This window comes from Sitophilus oryzae, unplaced genomic scaffold, assembly GCF_002938485.1.
Source record: "Sitophilus oryzae breed Bouriz unplaced genomic scaffold, Soryzae_2.0 scaffold_1518_pilon_pilon, whole genome shotgun sequence".
Taxonomy (NCBI): domain Eukaryota; kingdom Metazoa; phylum Arthropoda; class Insecta; order Coleoptera; family Curculionidae; genus Sitophilus; species Sitophilus oryzae.
The window spans coordinates 1,280,579-1,307,886 of record NW_022146190.1 but is presented as its reverse complement, the minus strand read 5'-3'; the positions used below and the strand labels follow the sequence as shown (position 1 = coordinate 1,307,886).

The window sequence follows — 27,308 nt, the reverse complement described above, 5'->3', positions numbered from 1 at the left end:
AGTTTGTCACCTTCGAGATAAAAAATGTCAGAAAAATCAAGACAAAGTTCAGTAATCATTTCTTTTTCTTCAAAATTTAGATGGTCTGTTCTTAATTGATTTTTAATATTTGTTTCTCTATCGAAAGAATTATTATTTTTAAGATCAGGATTAAAATTAAGAATTATATTATTTTTACTAGATTCTGTGTCAAAAGGTTCGATAGTGAAAGTTGAGAAATCGATAGTTTTATTGATAACATTTGCATTGATAATGGAAGTGTAAAATTCGCCAAATTCGTTTACTCGAACTAGAGCATTAGGTAGCCTAACTTTATCTATTTCCTTTGCACATAAAATAGCATCTGTATTAGATAGATTACAAGATAATTTAAAAACTTTTTCAGTTCTACCATCTATAGATATTTGATTTTTATTAAGAGATTTATTAAAAGGTGGTTTATCGAGAATGACATTATTTTCTCTCAGTGTAGAAATGTTTTCTGTAACTTTGTGTAATGGTATGGTTTTAAAATTAGTTATAAGTTCTTTTGATTTTAGGTCTATTACACAATCATAGTGTTCTAAGAAATCTAAGCCTAAAATTCCGTCAAATTCAATGTCAAGATTATAAATATAAACTCTATGGGAATCTCCAGAAGAAAAGGGAATAAGAGTAGAAGTATTTATTGAAAGTTTTTGATCTGTTATACCTTGAATCGTAATGTTTTCGGGACGTCTATTGCGATAATTTTTAGCTATATTTTCTTTAAAGATAGAAATTCCAGCACCTGTGTCTATAAGTAATTTATATTGATTTGAACAGTCATTAATATAGTATAAATTTTTGGAGTTTACTGTTAGGAGAGGGTTTAGAGTAACTTCTGTTCTGGGAAGTTCAGGTTTGGATTCATATCTTCGAGATTCAGCGCTTGTATCTGCGTCTGAATTTCGGATGTGGGGTCTTGTATTAGGGTGTCGGGTGGTTGGTCTTTGGTTGTAAGATCGAGAAAATCCGAATAGTTATCGGGATTAGGGGTGTCATAGGAATATTCATCGTAATAGTCATTTTCTTGAAAATTACCATTATCGTTTAGATCATAGTTAGGATATTCTTCATAAGAATAGTTATTATTAAAATTGTTATCAAAATTTACATGATGAGCTCTTTGTTGGGGTTGATTAAAATTTCTTTGAAATGTAGGTCTTGAAGATTGATTTTGATTTTGTCCATTAAAAGTTCTTTGTTGACTTTGTTGAAAAGTATTAGGTTTGCTTGCTGAATGAGAATTATTATTATTATTAAAATGAGAGGAATTATTATTAGAATTAGAGTTGTTATTATAATTATTATTATTAGGTAAATGTGGTCTAGAAAAATTAGGGTTAGAATTTTGAGAAAAATTTGATCGATTAATATTTTGTCTACACTGATTACTTAAATGACCAATACGATTACAGTTTGAGCATTTAGGAGGTAAAGAGGGTGTTCGGATAGGTTTTAGAATAGGAATGTTAGATTTACTTGTTTTTGATTTTCTAAATATGACAATTGTAGTTCTCTACGAATTTTATTTTGTGCCTCTACCAAAGAATTAGGGTTACTTGCCCTAATTAGTTGGCCTAGACGTGGTTCTAAACCAGTAAGAAGAGTGTTTAAAGACATAGTATCTATTAGATCGGTTTGAGCCATTTTTTGATCTCTAGTTAAATAAGATTTTTGAACATAAGAATGCATTTTTGCATTTAATACTTGTAATCTATTAAAGAAAGTTAATGGTGATTCTCCTGATAACTGTTTTAGTCTTTGTAAATCTTGGATAAGAGAGGATAGGTCACGGGAATCTCCAAAATGTAGTGAAAGTAGTTGTTTAATTTCGGAATAACTAGCTGGATTTCGCGCGAATTGATTAATTGAGCAGCTCTACCTCTAAGTTTGTTTTGATATATATTATTAGAAAACTCTCTGTTGTTCGGTTGCCATATCATATGCGCAATCACACGCATTTAAAAATTGCCTAAAATATTTGGTCGCCTTCGTATTCAGGGACGATTGAAAAAATTTCGGAAAGTTTATAAGCTTCCAATTCAATGGTTGTACCTTGAGCTGTTGCCATTATTTAGTAAAGATTGAAAAAATGTAATTTGACAGTAAATAAAATAGAAATAAAAATTATTAAAATAAAAATGTATTTGATTTAAAAAAATTATATGAAAAGAAGATTGTTTATTTTTAATTTAAGATGATAATAATATTAGATAGATTTTTCTTTAATAAATATTATATTTTATTTAATAATTTAAATAAAATTATTTAGTTTCTTAAATGTTTACTGATTTTATTTTTTTTTTTTTTATAAAATGTACTGAAAAATATACTCAACTATTTTATTTTCAAAAAGAAAATATACTTAATATTTAAATAAAATATTTTCTTATAACTACGTTCAAAATTATTATTTGTATTTATTTTTATTTTATACTGTATTATAAAGAATATATTGAAATATCGAACAGTTTCGAAAAATAAATAGATTTATTTTACAGATTTCAAAAAAATGTATGTGACAAATTCTTGTACTTACATTAATATTATTTCCATGGATTGCCGTGTTCTCGTCGTGACTAACAGGGGCTTCACCAGGTGTTCCCTAATCCTTAGTACTTCGAGTTGGGTTCTCCGGTTCTTTTTTCGTTAAGGGATTGGAATCCGCCGCTGTTTTCTTTGTTCCAGCGTTTTACAAATCCTACACACGACTGCAGCCAATTTGTTATGATGCTTCTGGAGGATTTCACTTTTTAAAAATTATTTTTTAATTGTAAATTATTTTATTATTTTAATTTTTATTATTTATTTTTTTATTAAAATTATTATTTAAAAATCAAAAATTAAACGGACATTATAACGTGCTTTATTAAATGCAAAATTATAAGTATTTTCTATTACAATACATTGGCTTAAATAAAGAATTGATTTGCTGACACCGTGTGATCGCGGCTACGGCGATTTCCACTGCGGATGGCGCAATATCGCTGATGCGGCGATTGGCAGGATGTGGCCATCGGTGTGCTTGACCGGCAAAGGTGTAAAGGTCGATGGAAAACCAATATAACATATATATACAAAAGTATAACTATTGGAATATGTATCGGAATTTAATTACCTCGGCAGTTTGATTTCAGAAAAGGCAAATATCGACTCTGAAATTCAGTACAGAATCAGCAGCGCCTCAAGAGCATTCTGGAAATTAAAAGACAGGGTTTTCTACAATCATGACTTGAGCACAAAAATGGAAGTTGCAGTGTATCGAGCAGTAATACTCCCCATCATGTTATATGGAAGCGAAACCTGGGTGCCGCATGCCGTACCGCCGGCACACGAGGGCATTAAACAAGTTGTGACAGAGACACCTTAGACAACTGTTAAGAATCAAAATTAAATTAATCATGATGGCATAACTAGTATCTCTGCACTTTACAATACAGGGTATTTTGTTCACATTTTTGCTGAATTTTTCACCCTTTTTCAGCAATTTTTTACTTGTTAGTGGCATTTTCTCGTATGAATAATTAGAAATATAGATCATAATATCATGTATGAAGTGGCAATATTGCATTCCTGTTTGTACCATGACTATGGTAATATCAGTGATTAAAAAATTATACCGTGGGAAAATTTACGATGAACAGGCAGTTCCAAAAAGTTTTCTAAAATATACAGGAAAATTTAAAAGAAAATGCTCGATTTTCAACAATTTTTTTTCGCGAAAAAAACTCATAGACGTGTTCCTTAGGTCGAAATATACCACCCCATGAAAATATTTGCACCTATTTCAAACTTACCCTATATAGTATTGGAGGGTTAATATACATATACATTATATATATAAGACCGAGACTTTGAGTCTCATTTAAAGTATTTGACAAATTCGGTCTCTTTGAGAATAATGGATGCCTTCTTTCAAAAACAACAGAGGAAGCCATTAGACAATTTGTTATAGTAAATCGACGGCCTTATATCTTCCTAATGTGTAAGGAAGATTAAAGTTACACCCAATTTTATCTAAAAACGGTCAACTATCGATCTTGCTAGAGCTATTTCGTGTACAATATCTCCAAAGAAAAAAGTTTTATTACGGTAATTATTTTCGGTTAACTAAACTCGTTGTTCTGATATATCGTGGCCGATATTTTTCCGGAATGAAACAATGAACGCTTTGTGGTGAAACAATTTATCTCGACTTCTATAGATGTATTATAATTAATTGATGGTGCGGTGTTAGACTTTGAGGGAAGCGAAATCTAAGAATAAACAAACTACATTAATTCCGAATCGATGACATATTAGAAAAAATTAAGAGATTACAAGCGCATATAAATCTCGTGAATTTTATATATGAAAATTTTGGCTAAATTGAAACAAACATCAATAAGTAATGAATGCTGGAGTGAAACGATAAATAATGAAAACACTGAAATTTAAAAGAAATTATAAATTCTTTCAACCCTTTGTTTCTTCCTCTAGGAGATGCGAGATTTAGTAGTTGGTGGGGAAGCTCCTAGTCAGGTGCTAGTGCTCCTAGTGCCTTCTGGCACTTTGGCTGGGTCTAAGGAGCATCTCATTGGCTCTAGTGTCGTGCCAGGGAATTGCATCAAAACGTAACAGGATGCCGGATGGGACTACCCTGTCTACCATACTAGGCACCCTCTGTTGGGTTATGGGATTAATAATACACGGTCGATTTTAATAAAGAATTATTTATTCCTTTTCTAGAAACACGCACTCGGAAGGTATCTATGCAACTAAACTCTTAGCTGTTTAAAATACATACAACTTCACTGACAAATAACGCATTTAGGCACAGGTGTAAAGGGCCGATCATCTTAGATATCAGTTTTTGTTTATATGTAGATCAAATTTTGGTTTGAGGGCGTGAAAATTAGAAAATAAAAACATTAAACTAAAAGAACAAAATATACATATATAAAAGGAAAGTACCTACAATTAATAGAGAAACAAATAAACAAACTAAATTAAGTGTGGGGTGACCTAGATGTCGAGGTGGCTGGATGACGCTACTTCTGTAAACAAGCAGAAAACAATACCTGAGCAACCAATTTTACATAAATAAAGTTTATAATATTTAATATGTACTATTCATGTTAATTAGCTCAGTTTCCAGATAGGTTTGTTCGTTAGTCCAAACATTCTCTGATAAATGAAACCAAAGAACCATACCATAATAGATAAATCGTAGACAGTAGAAAATATAAGCTATAATATAATACATACATATGCATATGCATATAAAAATATACACACATACAAATATACATACACGCAGAGACTAAATCAGATTCAATGGATATACTATAGCTAGGGTGAAGTAATTATATAATGATGTGTGCACACGGTACGAAGGGATGTCAACGCGCGACGTACCAATCTTCTACCACCAGCGCTAATTACCAGGAACGTGCAATGAGACCAAGGGAAGTCAACGCGCGAGGTCGCTGTTACAAGATAATGAGCTACAGACCTAAAAGCGTACTAAAAGGCCGAAACACTGAAGGGACGTGTACGCGCGACAGTGCCGTATGCCTTATGCTTTACTTATATCTCTGGTAAATAAAAGAGTAGCCTTTAAATATTAGGTACATAACACTTTCTTTCATCAGTTCAAGACTGATTGTTACTTTGATTATCTTTGGCTATTATTCGAATGAGTTTATTAATTAAATACTTTTAAAATACTTAAGGCTCAGTAAATAAAATAGTTCAAGACAATAAACAATATACAGTTTTAAAAGAATATGTGTGTTTATGGGTCTTGGCTTAACCGCCCGGAAGAAGAGGAGACTACCTTACCAAAAACCTAAATCCTACGGAGGCTCGACCAGGTCAAAGGGTCTAGCTAGAAGACTAGCCTCTAATGCTCTCATCCTTGGGGTGCAAACCATTGTATTCTCGACTCCCTTGCTTCAAAATGCGAGTCTCTGTAGAAGTGGATCGACTAACCCTTGCAGTGTATCACCAGCTTTGCAAGAACTAAAATGTAAATGTTGGCGAGTCGTCAACTCGAGGGAGGAGGGCCATTCTTCGACGGAAGAGGGTTAGGTTCTCACAATAGGGATTGACCTCAAATGCAAGGAGGCAATAGAGAAAAAAATATATATTCTCTATTATAGATCCGGGGCAACGCCGCTATCAGGTCTAACGAGAGATCAAGTTAAAACGGTGAAGAAATTGGAGACAGATTTTGTAACCGAAAATAAATTATTTTAGAAACAATTAAAATTTCAATTTTTATTTAATTCTGAATTTTTTATATTAACCCTCTGGCACAGCACTGTTTGGAGGCAAATGGTAACCATTTGGTTTCCAGTGTTATTAGTCCGTGTATTTTTTAGTCATTGGATAGAACACAACTCACTACCGCAAACTGTTGCTAGGATATATTCTATTAATTTTAATAACAGATAAAGGGAATTTCATTTATCTATGATTGTAAATGTATTTTTTAGACATTTTGTGAATGATCGTAAACTCGTAAGTATAAGGTTGAAACCACTAATATCGAGTTTCTGAATAAAGCTTAAGCTTATTCAGTGGTATTTAAAAAAATACTATTTTGGTCTGTAAATTTCTTTTTCTATTTATTTTCAAGAAATGGAACATACCGATTTCAAATATTGATAAATAATGTCAGCATTAACACTTTTCTAGATATAATCAGCCTTTATTCACTTACTTGTAGTTTTAGGCTTTAAATGTATTTGTATAAAAATGATCGAAATGTTCCGTAGATTTAAGATGTGTAATTGAAACCACTAATTTAAATTAATTAAATTAAAAAAAAATATCCACTATTTTTAAAGCTTTAAGCTTCATTCAGAACCTTGCAATTAGTGGAATAAATTAGTGGTTTCACTTACATTTCGTACTTTTAGGTTTACGATCATTTACAATGTCTAAAAAACACAATTAAAATTAATAGGATATCCCAGCAACAGCTTACGGTAATCAGTTGTATCTATAGAGAAAGTCTAATAATATTCAACTTATAAAACAATAAATTTTGAGTTCTAACCACAGTTTCTCTTAACGGATGATAATGACAAAAATGACATTTCTAGCAAATTTTGAAGTATAGTTACTAAAAAGTTAAAAGTTTGATAACTTTTTCTACTACTTGAAAATGTCTACCACTAATTTTGACGTTCTGAATGCTTCCATTGAAATTAAAGGAACAAACTTCTACGCAAATTGAAACCGCTAATTTATTCTACTAATTGCGAGGTTCTGAATGAAGCTTAACAGTCATAATAAGTATTGTTTTGTAGTTACAAGAAATCAAGATAATTTATATTTTTTTAATAAAACATGTACGAAAAGTCAACATTGAATTATTGTTGTATTATAGTATAAAAAAACAAGTAGATATTTTTTACATTCTAACAACAGAAAAAAGTTGTTAAGGAATATATTAAAACGATAAATTTAAGGGAAAAAGGGACTGTAATATGGGCGAGAGGGAAAATAATGAGAAAAGCTGGCGGTCATTTGAAGGTCCTCCGAGTCAGTTAAAAAGGGAAACTTATTAGTAACGCAGTACAGGATGAACATGTTTTTTATAATACAGGGCGAGTCTTAAATAAGTATTGATGAGCGAAACTGCTCTTGGTCTTGCACAAAGAGCAAAACCAAGACCAAGATCGACCACACTAAGACTCCCGGAAGATCAAGGCAAAGCATGTATGCCGTTTATATGATATAAAAAATTACCTATTTGTTCAAAATTTTGGTTAATATACAAGGTGGTCCGAACTGTATTCCGGAAACTTCGACAGCGTATTCTGCAGATAAAAATAGGTAAAAAAGTTCTTCTAAATGTATGTCCTAAAATGCTTAGTTTCGGAGATACAGGGTGTACAAATGTCATATTTATTTCGATTTTTTTCTAAATAATTTATAAAGCAACGTCAATATTTGGATGAAAATTGGTGTCTGGGAGTTTTTTGACATGAGAAATTTGATTTTGATATAAATATGACTCCTACTTGTAGAGGGCGCCACCTACATATTTTTTAACTGGTTTGAAGAGTAATAACTTATTGTCCGTACCTGAATAAAATTAGTGAGTAAAAAAATATAAATTTACGACGTTTTTTACCTATAAAATGACTCTAGGTAAAAATCGCTAAAAGTAATGGTTCTCGAGATATTTGGAAGCGAAATTATCAAGACCTGTCATCATTGACATAAATTAAACATGTTGACTAATACCTTATTAGGCTGAAATCATAAATTTGTGCCAAAAGTTCAATAGAAAATTTTTATCATTATTTTTTCGCAGAAAAAAATATGATTAATTCAAAAAAAATCCAAATTTATTCTTTCAGTCGAATAACTATCTACTCAACGTGTTTATTTTTTGTCAATAATGACATGTATTGACTATTTCCATTTTAAATATCTTGAGAACGGTTGCTCGTAGCGATTTTTACCAAGAGACATTTTTTATGTAAAAAGTCACGGAAATGTATATTTTTCCACTCAGTAGTTTTATACAGGTACGGACAGAAACTTATTATTCTTCAAAAGAGTTAAAACACATGTAGGTGGAGCTCCCTACAAATAGAAGTCATATTGATATCAAAATCAAATTTCTCGTGTCAAAAAACTTCCAGACACCAATTTTCATCGAAATATTGGCGTTACTTCAGAAATTATTAGGAAAAAATATAAATAAACATGAAATTTCTACACCCTTATCTCCGAAACTAAGCATTTTAGGACATACATTTATACGAACTTTTTTACTTATTTTTATTTGCAGAATATGCTGCCGAAGTTTCCGGAATATAATTCGGACCACCCTGTATGTATTACAAATCTGGGAGCACGGCTGTGCCCCACCAAGTCGAGCACAGCCGTACCTTTTCTCGAAGACATTAGCGCCAATTTTGACTCCTTTGTAACTTCGTTGTGGATAAAGCAAGAATATTAATTTTCATTAAACATGAGGACATACCATAGCTGGCTAGATTATCCAAATATCTAGTAATTATATTTCGTATCCTCGTCCAAATAGATATACACCCGTAGTATCATTATCATACTTTATCGAGCACATTTTATTCCCAATTACGTAAAGAATGCATTTTTTGTTAGCCATAGACCTTAGTCATCCGTACCCGACGGTCAGCCTTCTCATAACATTATTGTGCTTTGTCGAGTAAACAGTATAGTTAGAAGTGAAAATAAAAATGCCGAAATATAGTAACAGGAAACGTACCTTAAGTGCTAGTGGTGATGAAAGTGAAAGGCTGGAAAGGAAAAGAAGACATCTCTTGAAAAAATTGGATTTTTTGGATCGAAAACGGCGTATAAGAGTGTACAGTAGTACTAGTGATGAGAACGAAAGTGAGTTCTAAATACTTTCGTAGTTACTGGCTATAAATGTTAAAGCCAAGTATAAAAAGAGACATAACTGTTAAGTCTCAAATTGCAGGTAATAGCTATAACTGTTAAAGCTATTTTTTGCCAACAGGGGGCGTAATAAGTAAGTAATTATATATTTTTAGAGATAGAAGAGTAGAACTAGATTTACTTTAGTCAATTTACTAGCTTGGGTTAATCCACCCTGTGGATATAATTATATACACGTGGGTCACATTAACATGATCTGTATTTTCCGGCTGGAATTGGAAAATGGTAAGACAAGTATTATGATTTTGTCTAATATTTACTAGCTTGGGTTAATCCACCTTGTGGATGTAAACATATGCTCATATACACATTGTAACCCAGCATAGTCCTTGACTTACGCACGCTAGTATGTCTCAGAAAACTATTAAAATAATCTAGATATCAGATCCTTTATTCTGTGACTGTATTTGAAAAATCTGCTTTGCAGTTTTGATTAAATAAAAGCTTGTACTCAAACAGGTAACTATATATTATGTTATACCCGGCCACAAAACGCCGAACGGAGTGCTTTTCTACAGGGCAAGGTGACGCAACATTGTTGTTTGTTTACCTTTGTCTAGAGTGTTTTTTGCTCTAGAAATAACTTTTGATAAAATAATGAATTTAATTAAAATTAATTTTAATAACTTTTGATAAAATAATGAACTTTATTTTTTTAGACAGGTCAAAACAAATCTGAATCTGTTTAATAATAAAAAATAAAAACCCCAAAGCTATTTGTTTACAAAAATGAGTACCTAGGTGACCGCTATCGATTCTTAAACCAAGGCTTAAACTAGACATCTTGCTATTGGGACGGGGAACTGCTGAAGTTACACAAATGTACTTTAGGCCCTTGTTTATATATTCTTATATACAAGGCTTAGGCTGAGGTTTATAAAATATTTTAAACGCTTTACAAAAATGTTTTTTTTGCCTTTTATTAAAGGTACAGATTCTGATAGTGAGTTTATATTAGGATTTGTCTTAGAATTACATGTTATATAATTACATTATAAATTAAGAGATCTTTTGGTTGCAATATAGCATAAATTGGTTAAAAAATTGTATTTACATTATTATGGCTTACAATAAATTTATATTTATTTAATTCCAATCGTCCTCGGAATCAAATCTAGAAAAAAAAATCAATTAATTCAAATTCGAGAGAGAGAAAGATCTGTGTAGGAGTAGGACCTAAAATACGTGATACACTTGAAATTAGGTGGATGCTTATCTTTCTTATAATTAGTAACAGAAACGAAAGACAGTCTAAAATATTTTTCCCATCCCCAGCAATTGCAGTACCTATATATATTTTAAGGACCGAGGTTAAATCCGGAGGTCCAAATCATGTTTTCTACAACAGAAAGTAAGAAATATATTTTTTGATAGACCTAAAGCACGTTTTTAGGAAAAACAATGTTACCACTAGACCAAAAAATTACAAGGTTAGTGAAACTTTCCAAAGAAAATAGCCAAGGTTGCAGTTGCCCTTAAAATCTGATAGATTTAGAGAAATCGTTATGTTAGGAGCATCCTACTGTACGAACCATTGTAAGGTTTTCTTTTTTTATTAAATTCACACTTGAATAGCAAAATTAAAAGCGTGGCGATTGGCCAAATAAGCGATGATATGCTTTTTAGTAAAGTTTTAGTGAAAAATGCAAAGAAGCCAAGAATCTTGAAAATACTAGCAGGCTCATCTCAGAAATCAAAACACTTAAATATGAGTGCTTTGAGATCCAGGTGAAGGTCCACAGACAGAATAATGAGAAGATAAGAAGGGGAAAATTCCTAGAAGAGTCATTTTAAAAAGAACGAGGGGGAAACAAGAATTCCAAAGAAGGCAGAATATATTGGAGGAGACAATAATTCAGGTTAGAACTCAAAACAAATATGCTGGTATAATTGACTATTTACAGCCAATGGTTGAAAATAACACATAACAAACTTGTTTTAAGTTATTTAAAAGGTTATAATAAATATGGTTACGATTACGATACCTTTTAGGTCCTAAACTAGTAGACCTAAACCTAAAATTTAAGACTAACCTAAACAATATAGTTGTCCAGAAACTCTCATTGCAGAAAACTGGAATTTAAATTATACTTTTAAAATATAAATAATAATAATAATAATAGTAATAATAAAAAAAAGTAAGCTCTTTTTCTTGGAATTTGCACTATGCATATGTTTTTCAACACCCTGAACACCGGTAATTAACAACTGTTATCTTGACGATGTTCTTTTATTAGACAAACATTTAGCGGAATTTACTGAAATATAAATTAAATAAAAAAAAAGAATAATAAATAAATAAATAAAAAAGTATCTTCACGTCTACTCAAGAAATTTCATACTTAGATTTTATTTTAAATACAAAATTAATGGAAATGTATCCTACAGACACAAAGAAATGTAAGATTAAAAAGTTAGTGCTGAAATTTTCCAGAAAATATAGATGGTATGTATCCATACTAACTATAAGATGGTTTCTTCGCAACTTACAAGCACTTTAATTTCTTTTTTGTCCCGCAGATAAATACAGCTGGTTTTATAGATACTAAGAGATTTGAATGAGCTAAATACAAAGCCCCTTGAGGAAAATAATGAAAAAATTATAACACGTTCTTTGTGGCAACAAGTTTTTTTTTTCTGAAGTTTATGGCTGGTGGCTCAGAAACACAGAATGTGCAGGTCAAAATTTCATGCCTCCTAAATATACTCTACTTACTAGGTTATTGATGCATCAAAATCGGGTTAGGGTACCTATTGTAATTATTTAAACGCTAGAGGTTTTGAGACCAAGAGTATCATATACTAATAAAATGGGAGGTGTAAAATATTTGCACCTTAATTTTATCACTACTAAAATCTGAAATGGTCGATTGTCCTTGACTTGTCCTTAAATTTATAAAAAGATGGTGTCCACTCGAAAATTTTTCATTAGAATTGCTCACAAAAAAGCTTGCTACTCTCCTAATTCTTGCAACTGGCCAGAGAGTTCAGACACTAAAAAATATAGCTGAAGTAGACGACTCTTCTATTAAGATTTATGTTTGCCAGCACTTTAGAAGCTTACCTAGAAAGAACTGAATCATTAAGAGGAGAAGAGAATTATCTTTGAAAAAAAAAAAAAAAAAAAAAAAAAAAAACGCCTAAAGTGGCATGTTCCGAGTCTATAAGTCGCTGGATCAACACAAAATTGTTTAGTACTCACAGTATTACATACGCGACGTCTTCAGCGGCCTACAGAAAGGGATTTAATATTGATCAAATAAAGAATACCATAGGGTGGACCTCAAAATCAGAAGTATTTCAAACAATTTATAATCGTCCACTGAATAAAGAAAAAATAAATAACTTTATAGAAACATGCAGGAAGCAAGTGCAGTCATTATAAACTGCTCTAGTAAGTTGCTCTTTATTGTGTTAATGTTAATAAGTATGTTTTATATTTTTCTAATTACTTATAATTCAAATTCAAATAGTTTATTTACCTTTTTTTTTAAATATTAATATACAAATTAAAAAAAAAAGCAAAAAATTAGATAAAAGGAACTGTGTGGCGCTTTTATAAAAAATAAAAACCGATACACAAAAACATTAAATGTTTCAAAATCAAAATCAAAAGTATTTCAAACAATATGTATAATGTATAGGAGTGAGTCGTTATGGCAATCTACTAAGTCGGAGTGAGCAAAAATACGAAGTATTTATTACATAACTACTTAATCTGACGTTAGATTCCAAGCGCTTGGGAAAATACTCGCCTTTTGTCTTTATTCAGTACATCTTATTTTACTAAGCGTGTTGACCGTACTCTTCGTACACATGAAAACCGGCACCCAAGACCAAAAATGCCGACCCTTAGTATAATATGTATGTGTTATACTACTACTATGTGTTATACTAATTTAGAATCATAATTATGTGATGCATATTATATTACATTATTTTTTTTGCTATTTTGTTATATAATATAATAACATGTATGTAGGAGTAGATTATATATATTTTTGTTTTGTGGGTTTGACATATTATATTTAAATATACGTTTATAGTTATGTTACTATAAATTGTATTAAATTAATCAAATGTTAAATGTCAAATAATTAAACGTCATACGATTATGTATATTTTACATCACCTGTTGGAAAAAACAGCAAAATATAAACTGCCACAAAGAATTTCTTTACTTTCAACATCTATTGGTGTAGTATCTATTTGGACGAGGATACGAAATATAATTATAAGAACAAACGACTTACCTGTAGGAAGTTCGTTCTGAATTATATGAGTATCCTCGTCCAAATAGATAGGTCCCGACCCTACCGATACTAGCCCTCCCAAGAAATTCTTTTTTGATTTAAAAGCAAAATAATGTTATGAGAAGGCTGACCGTCGGGTACGGATGACTAAGGTCTATGGCTAACAAAAAATGCATTCTTTACGTAATTGGGAATAAAATGTGCTCGATAAAGTATGATAATGATACTACGGGTGTATATCTATTTGGACGAGGATACTCATATAATTCAGAACGAACTTCCTACAGGTAAGTCGTTTGTTCTTATAATTATACCTCATTGTTTATGAATTATCCCCTGTCAAATTTCTTTAACTTCGACATTGACTCATTGACAGATCATCAAAATTCTAAGGTGTGTCACAAACCTCAAATTTTGATTTTTAGATAGCTTTAAGCTTATAACCAAAGGAAAAAAATAAAAATCTCGAAATATCCTTATGGATTAAAAGCTACCGGTCTAGCCGCTACCGGTAACTGACTTTCCATTCGAGAAAAAGGCAGAAAACTAGAAGTAGTAATCGATTTGAAGTTTGATTTTCTTTGTACATGAATGTAACAACTATAAGTCAAGGATTATTAATTAGTGCTACTCAAACATCTTTAACTTCGACAGTGACTTAAGTGACGAAGAGTTACAAACTTCAAATTTTGAATTTTAGGTAGCTAACTTATATATGGGTTATCACTGGAATATTTTTGACATGACTTTACATGAATTAGTAACCGTAACATATTTTTGAAAAACATGTGCGCCGCTCACTTTTTTCTAGTAAAATTGTATAGGCTGTTAAATGCCAATTAAAATTTGGATCTTGATATTTTGTCGATTTCGATCCCTTTATGAGATAAACGCAATTAATAAAATTAAAATAAAAATTAAATTAATAAATTATATTTATTTTATCTGTAATTTATAATTAAATATTATTACTATTAGTTATTATTACTATTAATCCAAGCTACATCAAATTCAAATAACAAAATAATGGTATCTACATATTCAGGGTGAGTTTCCTACGATGTTCTCTATGGGTATCTCGGAAACTATTGGAGATAGAGAGTCGGTTAAATGGGGAAAGAATTGCAGTTTTGTGGGGTCAGAAATATGCGTCTTTCAGATTTCTGAAAAAGTTCATGGCTTACTAAATATTTCGAAAAAAGCAAATTTCGGCTATTTTAAAAATTGTCCCTAATTCCATTATAAGCTACTTCAGACAAAAAGTTTTCAGATAAAAGTTGTAGATAATCACATCCTTAATGAGACTGTGTCCTCCGTTTTTTTCTAAAGCCTGTCATTTTTAACATATGACACAAACATAATGTTTTTTTAAATGGAAACCATAGTTGGCCATGAGTTCATAAAAAGCGCCATTTTTTAAGCTTTTCAACGATATAAGCAATAATATGTTTTCTTCGAAAAATAACTGAGTTATAGCCAATTCTTATAATTTTTAAACAATTTCACTTTGTTAGCCATGGAAACAAGTTTAATCGGCTTTGCTCTCAGAAATGTGAAGCTGTCACATCCAAATTTTGTAAATTAAAATAAACAAAAATTGTAAATATGAATTTTTCAAACGAAGAAAAGCGTGTAGGATTATTGGTTCAACTTCTCTTGACCATACATTGACCTGTGAATGTTTCGTTTTTTAGAGAACGGTTTTCAAGACATGTTAGAAAAGTTAAATTTAGTTATAGCCAATTCTTATCTTTCTTGACTAATTTCACTTAGATTTCATGGTATTCTTATTCTGTTATGATTTATAACTTATAAAAAGTCAGAATATATTATTAAACGAATCTTTACCATTTACATTACACAAACTAAAACTAAAAAAAATAATATCACTACATACACTTTAAGTTATTTTAGAAAATGTTCAAAAAATCCGCCATTGTTTTGAGTTGCATCTTTTTAAAACTGAATTACTACCTATTCTCACAGAAGGACCGAGGACTGGTCGACTTAATTAAACTTCTCTCGTACTGCCACTTCGAGTGCCTCTTAATTCATAAGTTTTTTTGTAAACCTTATTGTTAACCATACCGCATTAAAAATTTTAAAATAGATAGGTTAGGCTATGCAATTGGTCACCTGTTCCTATCCCTGAGTTTGCATAATTATGATATAAATAATTTTTAACATTTATTTCATTAGGACGGGGGGAGGGGTCATAATGAAAGTCATGTTGGAACCACTCGTGTAGATGCGCGAGTATCTACACGCTTTTCTTCATTTGAGAAATTCATATTTACAATTTTTGTTTATTTTAATTTACAAAGTTTGGTTGTGACAGCTTCACATTTCTGAGAGCAACGGCGATTGAAGTTGTTTCCATGGCTAACTAACTGAAATTGTTTAAAAATGATAAGAATTGGCTATAAGTATGTTATTTTTCGAAAAATACATATTATAGCTTATATCACTAAAAAGCCTAAAAAATGGCGCTTTTTATAAAGTCATAGCCAACTGTGGTTTCCATTTAAAAAAACATATGTTTGTATCATATGTCAAAAATGACAGGCTTTAGAAAAAAGTGAAGGACACAGTCTCATTAAGGATGTGATTATCTACAACTTTTATCTGAAAACTTTTTGTCTAAAATAGCTTATAATGGAATTAGGGACAATTTTTAAAATAGCCAAAATTTGATTTTTTCGAAATATCTAGTAAGCCATTAACTTTTTCAAAAATCAGAAAAGCGCATATTTATAACCCACAAAACTGCAATTCTTTTCCCATTTAACCGACTCTCTATCTCCATTAGTTTCCGAGATACCCATAGAGAACATCGTAGGAAACTCACCCTGTATATATAAAATGCTAATGTTTATCTGTGTCGTCTCTACTGAAGTAACGACTTGCTCTAGAAAGTTGCTTTTTTTACTAAAAGATAGCTAATTGGCTCTTCTAAAAATTGTAGTCGCCGGTTTTTTGGTTTTCATTTAATTAAACATAAAATAAAAAGTATTTTTTTTCCTGATGTCATGGCGGATGCGCCAGTCTTCAACTAGTTTAAGATGATTAAAAAAAGACCTAATAATTTTAAAAAGTTTTTACATCCTGTCACTTTAAAACTATGCATTTCCATACCCATGTTTATATAAACTTTTTTTTCATATTTTTGATGAGGAATCAACGAGTACTATTTTAACACTTTCGCAAGTTAATGATATTAATTTTTTAAGAGCGTTTTCACACACGCCGGCGAAATCGGTGCCGTAGCTGCAATCGATTGCAAAATACTCCGGCACCGATTTTGCCGCTGCGTGTGCAAGCGCTTTAAAGGTTCATCAACGAGGAGCATCAACGCCAACAGCGACCAATCAAAGCGCGACGCTACGTACGTTCTTACCAGTTCCAATTACCGACGAAAACTCGACCAGTTCGTTCCAGTTCGCGATCGACGAAAATTCGACCCTAAGAGCGCTCTGCGCTCCAGCAGTCACGCGACCACTGATACTGGAGCGAAGTACGTCGCGGTATAGGTCGTTACCAGTTACATATCTTCCGCGACAGACGAAGCGGTCGAGATCGCGCGACGCTACGTACTTAGTTCCAGTTACTACTGTTCGCAACCATAGGAGCGCGACGGCTGGGCTGGAGCGAAACACGGCGTTATGCGGTTCGAGCTCCAAGAGCGATTATAAAAAAAATTATTTGCAAATTATAAATAATTTATAGTTTTGTCGTTATTATGATCGTCGTTCTTCAGTAATTTTCCTGATGAGTTGTAGAGTGCGTTACGACGTTACAAAAAATACCGCTCCAAAATCGCGTTACTGAAATACCGACACATCACTAATATGAGTTCATTTTGTTGATCAGAAATATTAATTAGTGCAAGATAAAAGATAAATCAAGGCCAAAAATGTCGTCTGCCCTGGACCATATACGTATTGCTATAAAAATATTTTACTTGTAGATAATAAAATTATTAGTACAGCAGCAATTATACATCAAATAATTAAATATAAAAGAATAATGTCGACGACTAAGCGTATATATCGATTTTACAATCTTGTTTATGCATGCTTACCTAGGTTTCTGTCCGGTAATAACGAACATTGTATCGAATATGTAAGCCGGGGTGGTATGGAGCAGCATCTTCAAACCTTCGAACAGCCATTTATTATGGACAATGGCCAACATCGGACTCCAAACGGTCTTTTTAAAGGGCGGATATCCGCAATTCGTTACCAGGTTTACGTATTTCCTTATGGACATATAAAGAGGGCTCTCCTGGCCGCAGAAATTGAATACGGAGGGGAGGTAATTTTCTGGATTCTCATACCTGAAAATCATAAAATATGAATAAGCAACATATTCTCTTGGGTGTAAAGAGAAATGTAATTTCTGGTAGTATTGGGAAAAATCGGATGATTTCAATCCTCGAGTATTGATCCTCGAGGATTCCAATAATCGGATGATCATCCGAGGAATCCTCGGTCTCGGTCACAAAATTTTCTCTGTATAATATCTCGATCGAAACCTGAATAATACTCGCCGCTGGGTGTGAGTGATTTTGCTTGCTGTTTTTAACACACTGTTGTACTTGAATGACTTGAATAATATAGTAATAAAAATAAATATTATTTTAAACACTTTTAAAAAATTTTAATCTCGTAGTATTTTCGTGTCTAATTTCATGTGGGAAGTAAAATTTTTTACTTAAGGCTTACAACGAGTCAGCTGTCGCTTTAAAAACTGTTTGAAAAAAAAACTGAAATAAAATATACATACATACATACCGCCATTACTCGCTGACGAGTAGTTGACACGCATCAGAAGATGGTCACGCAAGGCGTTTTTCTTTCATGAGCTTTTCTGTGACTGAAAAGCCCGATACGTGATGTTATCTGTCTACCGCACTCCAGACATTCAAAAAATCTCATTGCTTTGTTGCCTCTTTACTTTTTGGTTGTCGCTCTTAACTGACTTTACAATTCTTCTCCATTCCGTTCTATTGTGAGCTGCCTCTTCCCACTCATTCTGCTTGTTAATTCCCTTTAAGTTTTCGTGGAAAATATCCTTGAACCTTTTGAGTTGTCCACCCGGCCTCCTCTTACCGTTATCTGTCTACCGCACTCCAGACATTCAAAAATCTCATTGCTTTGTTGCCTCTTTACTTTTTGGTTGTCGCTCTTAACTGACTTTACAATTCTTCTCCATTCCGTTCTATTGTGAGCTGCCTCTTCCCACTCATTCTGCTTGTTAATTCCCTTTAAGTTTTCGTGGAAAATATCCTTGAACCTTTTGAGTTGTCCACCCGGCCTCCTCTTACCGTCTACAAGCTCACCGTAAAGCAGAGATTTTGGTATGCGGTTTTCTTGCATTTTGCATACGTGACCAGCCCATCTTAAGCGGGACTTTGTTTTCATGACTTCGATACTCTCGCAGTTAGCTTTTTCAAGGACCGATATGTTTGAGACGTGATGGAACCATTTTATTCTTAAGAGTTATCTAAGATGTCTCTGCTGCAACTTGTTTAATGCGTTCATGTGTCAGCATACGGCACCCAGGTTTCGCTTCCATATAACATGGTGGGAATTATTATCGCTCGGTACACCGCAAGTTTCGTGTTTGTGCTGAAGTCATGATTGTAGAAAACCCTGTCTTTTAATTGTCAGAATGCTCTTGAGGCGCTGCTAATCCTGTGCTGAATTTCAGAGTCGATATTGGCCTTTTCCGAAATCAATTAAATTCCGCTACATATTCCAACAGTTCATCTCCGATTTTTGTAGCATTGTGATCTTCCGGGGGAGTGCACATGATTTTAGTTTTATCTATGTTCAGCTTAAGTCCCAAGGCCTCGTATGCCCATGTATATGTGTTCAACATTTCTTGCAATTGCTGTAACGTATTTGCAACTAGAGCACAGTCGTCAGCGTATTGAAGTTCTGTGAAGAATTTTGTACGTGTTTTTGCCCCGAGTCTTTTTATGTTGAACAGACCGCCGTCGTATTTGTATCTAATGCCCAAACCTCTCTCCTGCAGTTTGCTGTCCACTATAATGGAGAGCGCTGCCATGAATGTATTGAATAGGAGAGGCGCTAAGACACATCCCTGCCTAACGCCTGTGTTTGTTAGGAAGGGATCGTTCAGTGATCCATGATATGACACTCTTGATTTGTTGTTGTTATGGAGGCTTTTACATACTGTAAGAAATTTGATGGGTACTCCGAACTTTTTTATAATTACCCAAAGTGCATCTCTGTTCACAGAGTCGAAGGCTTTTGTTAGATCGATGAATGCAACGTAAAGTTTAGACTGCTGCTCTTTTACTTTTTCCTGTAGTTGCCGGATGGAGAATATGGAATCGACGGTACCGCGGTTGGTGCGAAAACCCGTTTGCGATCCTGGGAGGATTTTTTCTATATGTGGGTGCCGGCGGTTTGACATAATTTTTGCTAGAATTTTTCCTCCGATAGCCAGTAAAATATACAGCAATATTGTTATCAAACTTATCATTCATGTTGGCAAATTTTGCAAATCATTCACTTTATATCTACGTTTCATCACACTAAATTTCTTTATAATTTAAAATCTTTATAATTTAAAGAAATATTATAATTAATATATCCCATCTAAGTATCTAAACAAAACCAAAACAAGTAATGTATTTCTGTTCAAAAATGCAGGTTACTACTCTGAAAACCAATTATTATTGCGAGCGATACGCGAGCAAGTGATTAAACGGTTATCCTCTATATAAACGGTTTCAGCATAAATCGTAAATCGCCTGTATCCTCGCAAGCATCGAGGATGGTACGCCACACCCGATGTTAGTTGCGTGCCGAGTAATCCTCGAGGATCGACAAGAATACTCTAGACATACCGAGGATATGAATACTCGGGTGACCGAATATTTTTCACTCGAGTGATCCCATCACTAATTTCTGGGTATCGATTTTTCGAAGGATTTTTAATATTATGGCAAGCTAGGTTTGAATATTATAGTAAGCCACAATTTCATAATTTAAGGTTTTTTGAATTTTGTTTCTATTTTGTTCATTTCTTCGAACGAAGCACTTTTGTATAGTATACAGGGTGTCCCAGGCTGAGCGTGCATTAGAAGTTTCTAGAAAACTATAATATCTAGATCGGAGATTTTTTGTACGTCATTGTTTCACAAAGAGATCTATTTTAAGATCTACTTTTTTATTACAAACTTGAATTATCTGTGAAATTTTATGAATTTTGATGTCAAACACTCTTTATCTAACATTAACCGTTCTTGAGAAAAAAACATATTTAAAATATTTGGAGGAATAAAAATGAAACTCCCTGTCAAAAAAATTTGTTTATCCTAAACGTCAAATTTAGTGATGACCACACTCATTGTTCAGGCTAGCTAAGACATTTTTGTTAGATTATAATAATTGTTTATAGTTTAAAGTTACTCTACTATGTTAACAAAGTTGAAGAAATTTCCCATTATAAAAACCTTATTAAGGTACCTTACCTTTAAGATGATAAACAACCCTACTTTATATTCGTAAAATTATAACTTTAACTTAACTATTACCACTGGGAATTTTGATCGTAAAACTATATAGCTGTCGCAGACGTCTGTCTATATATCTAAGCAATGTAAGTTTAGGGCAGTGTCGTCCACTGTTCTGAATATTAGATTTAAGAACATGAAAATTGTATTGTACGCCTATGGCTATTTTTGAAGTGAGACATTATTTAAGAGACTGGAACGTGGTTCTAGAGAGAGTACGTTTTACGCGTGCAGGGTACGCACGACGCGTCGAAAGACGCCATCCGCATATCGACAGTTTTTTCTTTGGCTTTTATAATTGTTACGAGAAATTTTAAACGTTCTTATTTTAAGTATTATTAATAAGTTTCATTTGTGTTATATTTGTCTATAATATAAGTGTGTAAAAGTTATCGTTGTTGAATATTATTTCAACTGGTCCTTCGACAGTCCAACTACCAGAGTCATCTAAATTTGGTTCTCGGCCAAGATATATTTTGGTCTTACGAGCCCCAACCACTCATTGTAACATAAAGAGAAGACATGTGGCCATCTATTTCCAAAATTGAATTGGTCGAATGTCATATAAGATCGGCGGTAGCTGTCATGGAATTGAGCTATTAAAATCAAATTTTTCAAGTGAAACCCTACTTTTTTTATTTCACTAATGAAAAGGTCTTTCAATTCGCGACTTTCTGATGATATATATTCGTATATTTAAAATAAATAGTTCTTAAATTATTTTAGATTTAGTTTTAAAGTGTATATTTTTCTTGATTTTAAATTTTAATCAATAGCCTATGACTTTAAACGTCAAGCGATGTAAAACATTATATCTGACCATGTTATATTGTGACACTATCAAAAAATCAGTATGTCATCGATCGTCATTTCCAATTTCCAAGCTAGCTTTGCGTTTATTTTCGATGGTATGGTATGTTATCTATTAATAATATCAACTATTTGATATCTCTAAAGATCGAAAATACGAGATATATTTTTATAAATACACTTTATAAAGTTTTAACCAGCATAATTTATAATATACAAATTTCAAATAATTAGTTTTCTGACAGAAGGAAATAAATTGTCTGATTGTTTGCTGGAAGCTAGATAAAAACAAGTAAAATATACGCTTTAAAACTAAATATTAAATAACTTTTTAAAAACGATTTATTTTAGGTACAGGAAAATGTATAATCAAAAAGTTTCGCATTGAAAAACTATTTCACTAGTGAAATAAAAAACAGGGCTTCTACTTGAAAAAAATCGTTTATGACACTTTTTTAATCGTTCAATTCCATAGCAGATACGGCCAATATTATATGACATTCGAACAATTTAATTTTCGAAATAGATAGCTATTATGTCACAGTCGCTGTGGGAATCACTAAATTTGACGTTTAGGCTATACACATTTTTTTGACAGGTAGTCTTTTTCGTCCAAAAATTTTAAATATTTTTTTTCTCAAAAACGGGTTATGTTAGGTATAGAGCGTTTGATATCAAAATTCATTAAATTTTACGTACAATTTAATTATGTAATACAAAATGGGAGTACCCATTCAAAATAAGAAAGTTGCTGGAAACTTCCGATATTTCCGGAAGTGCCGCCATATTGAAAATATTTTTAATTGATAGATCTCGTTGTGAAACAATGACTTGCAAAAAAAATTACCATTTAGATATTGTCGTTTTATAGATACTTCATAAATAAGAATGCGATAGAAATTAGATTTATAAGAATAAAAAAATGTGTTTGCAATATGTGCGCATATTTGAAGTGAAACTTCTTCTTACGTCTGCGTCTGTCCGTTTGAGGACTACATTCGGGTACCTCCATCAAACTACCGAGTTTGGTTCCAATCGACCCATAATTAAGAGAAAAATCCTGATGATTTCGTCCATTTAGAGGCATCGGTTCGAAACGTCGAGGACGTCATCCTGTAGCTCGTCCCCAATTATGCCAGAATAGAAGCACATTTTTCTTCAATATCAAATCTTTAGTCCCACCCTGATGAAGACGCAAACGAAACGTCGTATCCAACTTAGCAGGGTGGGACCATATGCACCGTCGCTCACATAGCCTAACCACCAAATTTGGTCGCGATTCAACGACATCAACTTTTGACGTTTCTTACGTCAAAACTAAATAATGTAATAATGACACGTGTCGTACACGGTCAAATTGGCATTGGTCCAATCTATCGATATACAAATTTCATTTAAATCGGACGAATTTTGGATTTGATTTATTGATGATTGGGTTTCGTAGTGCCATGAAACGTCGTCAAAATATCATGAAAAGATGGCTCGGCTCGTGTGTCACGGCCTTGAATAAAAATTCAAGGTCGTGACACTCCCATCGCGCGTAAAGAAGTTTCACTTCAAAAATAATAAGTCAGTTAAATGATTACAGTTGGGGATTGAAACCTTTGGTGTGTTAACAAAAAAAAACGTTAAGTATTAGTAAAAGGTAATTCCAGATACACATTCCACAATTTCATTTTACACATTTTATTCTATTTCATTTATTATTCTTCTTCTTACAGTACCATATTCTCTGCAGAGCGTCGGCTACCTCTCGCATGTATAATCGTGATGTGTATCATCAGTGTTTCACAAGTACACGGGACCTACAGTTTATCGCCGAATCCGAACGGCACTATTTGAGAGGCTGTACAGGTTGGGTCAAATTCGACGCTTTTAGAGGGAAACACCCTTTTCTATAGGAGATAGACGCCAAATTTTCATCAAAAACATTGATAAATAAACCAAACCGCACATCGATATCTGTTACCGTTTGGGAGTTACGGGGTGTTTTTCAAAAATTTGCATTTTTAACAAATCGCTGTAACTATTTTGCTATGGAAAATTTTCTATTTATATGAAAACATTTCCAAAGCACCTTTTTACGTAGAATTTAATGGTTTAAGTATAATTTTTTTAAAATTAATAATTTAAGAGTTATCAACAGAAAATTTGATTTTTTATATAGGACAACATGTATATTTTTAATTTATTGAAAAGAATTTAAAATTACCTATCCAAAAATATAGCACACTTGATATTTTGCTCGATTCCTCTTCAAGATATGGACTTTATAAAAATTGGCCCACTTTAAATAAGTAGGCTTTGAACAGCGCCGGCTGTAATGCAAAAAAATTCTAGCTGTGAGCATCAATTAAAACGAAAATAATATTTGCAATGAGAGATGCAGAATTTTATAACAATTTAAGCTTGGTTTTCATGCATCCGTTGTCCGACGATACGCTGATACGATATTAATTTTATTGGTTGAATTTAAAGGCTTCAGTTGGTTAACCGTTTTTAACCAATCAAAGTCTTTAAAATCAACCAATAAAATTAATATCGTATCATCGTATCGTCGGACAACGGATGCCTGAAAATCAAGCTTTAAACTATATTTAACCAACATCAACACATTTTAAACTATATCTAATAACAATAAATAGCAAATCAAGACATGAAATTTTGCTACAGGTATTCGACATATCGACCGTCTTCTGTTACGGAGAGATGGGGCCGTTTTTGAACATTTTTCGCGAAATTCTTTAACTCAGTGGGGGTGAAAGATACCCCCTCATAACTGCTAAGTACTTCTAATTCTTGTCTAGATTATACGAGCCATTTAAAAATAAGAACCTTCATTCTTCCGCAGACATATCCATAGGATTAGATCCAGATGCACTAGGTCCGGCGGCCTCGACGGCCAACGGCTGGGATCATGGTTATCTATTCAATTATTCTTGAAATTGGCTGCAAAAATTTGCTGATAACTTCAGCGTTCTGAGGCGGTGCCTCGTCTTGCTGGACAAATATGTTTTCGAGTTACATTAGGGGCATATCATCAATAAGGGGTTCAAAACCTACTAGTTAAAAGTGGCGAACTTCTAAAAATTCTATATTTCGAAGGGGATTATAACAAAATATCAAGTGTGCTATATTTTTGAAAAGGTAATTTTAAGTTCTTTTTAGTTAATTAAAATATGCAGGGTGTCCCAAATAAAAAATAAATTTTTCTGTTGATAAATCTTAAATTATTAATTTTAAAAAAATTATACTTAAAACATTAAATTCTACGTAAAAAGGTGCTTTGGAGATGTTTTCATAAAAATAGAAAATTTTCCATAGCAAAAAAGTTACAGCGATTCCACATTTTTGAAAAACACCCCTTAACTCTGAAACGGTAACAGATATCGATGTGCGGTCTTCACCATCATGTTTTTGATGAAAATTGAGCTCCAGACACCGATATTAGTTTTCGTCTATCTCCTATAGAAAAGGGTGTTTCACTTTAAAAGCGTCCAATTTGACCCATCCTGTACAAGGCAAATATACTTAAGGTGGTTTGCCATAGCCGTCCTTGAGGTGGCGGCTCGCTGGTCGCTTTATTTAGATAAATCAATATTTTTAAATAAATAAAGCGACCGTACTGGCTGGGTATCGAACCCAGTACCTCTCGCAGCGCAGATCAACACGCTACGGCCGGCCTTTTGTTTTTAAGTATTGCGAACACACACCCACATTTCATTCTAAAATAATATCAAAAATCCATTTATTTTGTAATAGTTTCTAATATGATCATTGATTATATAAAATCACATTTACGAAAGAAAAATTAAAACATTCAGAGCACGTGTCTGAACCACGCTGTCTACATTTATAAAGTATAAATTTCTAATGGAAAAATTAAATTACAGACATTGATTTTAGCAAGGCATCCAATAAAATATTAAAGAGGGGTCAAAATTTTAATTTAGCATACTTATATTTGATGAGGATACAAAATAACTCAAATTTCTGGCCATAGCTTCGCTGTTGATATACATTTTTCACAAAAACCTTTTCAGAGCAAAAGGGGCTTCATATATGTAATAAGTTAATATTGAAGGTCAGTACAGTAATATTAGAAATAAAAAATCTGTGCCTAAAAGTTGCCTATGTTTTTACATATAATTTCAATATGAGCCATTTTATTGAAAAATCATTTTTTATTCAAGATCTGAGCTAGATAGGTATAGAAAACCCTAATATAGTTTGAAGGAGCATTTAAATCTGCTTCGATTTATTTTAATAAATATAGGGTGTTGCATTTGAAATAACAAAGTTTTTATGTAAAATTAATATTTAAAAGAGATCAGCAATTTTTGGTACCCCTGTATAAATTTAAAGAAGCAATAACATTTTTCAGTAAAGTTAATTTCTCTACCTTTAAACTCAGCACAAAAATTAATTCGGAAAATAAATCTACAGGGTGTTGATTATCTATTATTCTTTTGTAGCATGCATATTTAGATATTTTTAAATATCTCAAAAATTAAAGATTTTAAACATATTTAACCCTTACAATAATTACCTTCTTTTGAGCCCAAAAATTCAAAAATGAAATAAAATACGGTGTGTTTCATAAGAAAAAATATAACTTTGGTATGGATCTTAGTTCGGAAACACCCTGTATATTTCAAAATAATTTAAAATTGTGCACATTGCCTCGCCAATATAGTTTTGATTATTAGTGGGGTATGTTAGGTTAAAATTATGCCAAAATATTTCACATCTGGCAACCAACGCACCCTTTTGGATTTAGATAGTACATGGATAGACAAGTCTAAAAAGCCCGGGACACACATTTTTCTGGCCCTCTAGCGGTCTTGATGACGTAATCAAAATAGCCGCCAAAATTTTTAGACACGCTTCTAGATTTCCCGCTATAAGTAATTTTTACTTTTCGATATTAACAAATGTTGTTAGTGATTATAAAAGAGGAAGAAACGCGCTTTTTAATGGTATATTTCACAAAATTATTTACGTTTATAATAACAAAAATCTTTGTTACTTAAAAATTTAAAAATACTTTTTAATTTCATTTTTTCGTCAGATTTTTCTAAATAACTTGATATTCGCTATATGTAGCTAAAATGTGTTCTATACTTTTTTCTTCACAAAAAATTACCTTTACAACGGTATATATATCAACTATTTTATCATAAACAGTTGCTAAAAATCTGCCAAAACAATGTAGCGTTGCACAG

At 32.4% G+C, this 27,308-nt stretch overlaps 1 protein-coding gene across 1 annotated transcript; it reads right to left on the bottom strand.

Annotated features, from left to right (window-relative positions):
• Positions 1-850: 850 nt before the first annotated feature.
• Positions 851-1,671, bottom strand: LOC115878597 (uncharacterized protein DDB_G0286379-like). Its single transcript, XM_030895145.1, has 2 exons — positions 1,584-1,671; positions 851-1,257 (listed from the first exon to the last, which is right to left on the bottom strand). The coding sequence occupies exons 1-2, from the start codon at positions 1,669-1,671 to the stop codon at positions 851-853; spliced, it is 495 nt and encodes a 164-aa protein (XP_030751005.1).
• Positions 1,672-27,308: the final 25,637 nt, after the last annotated feature.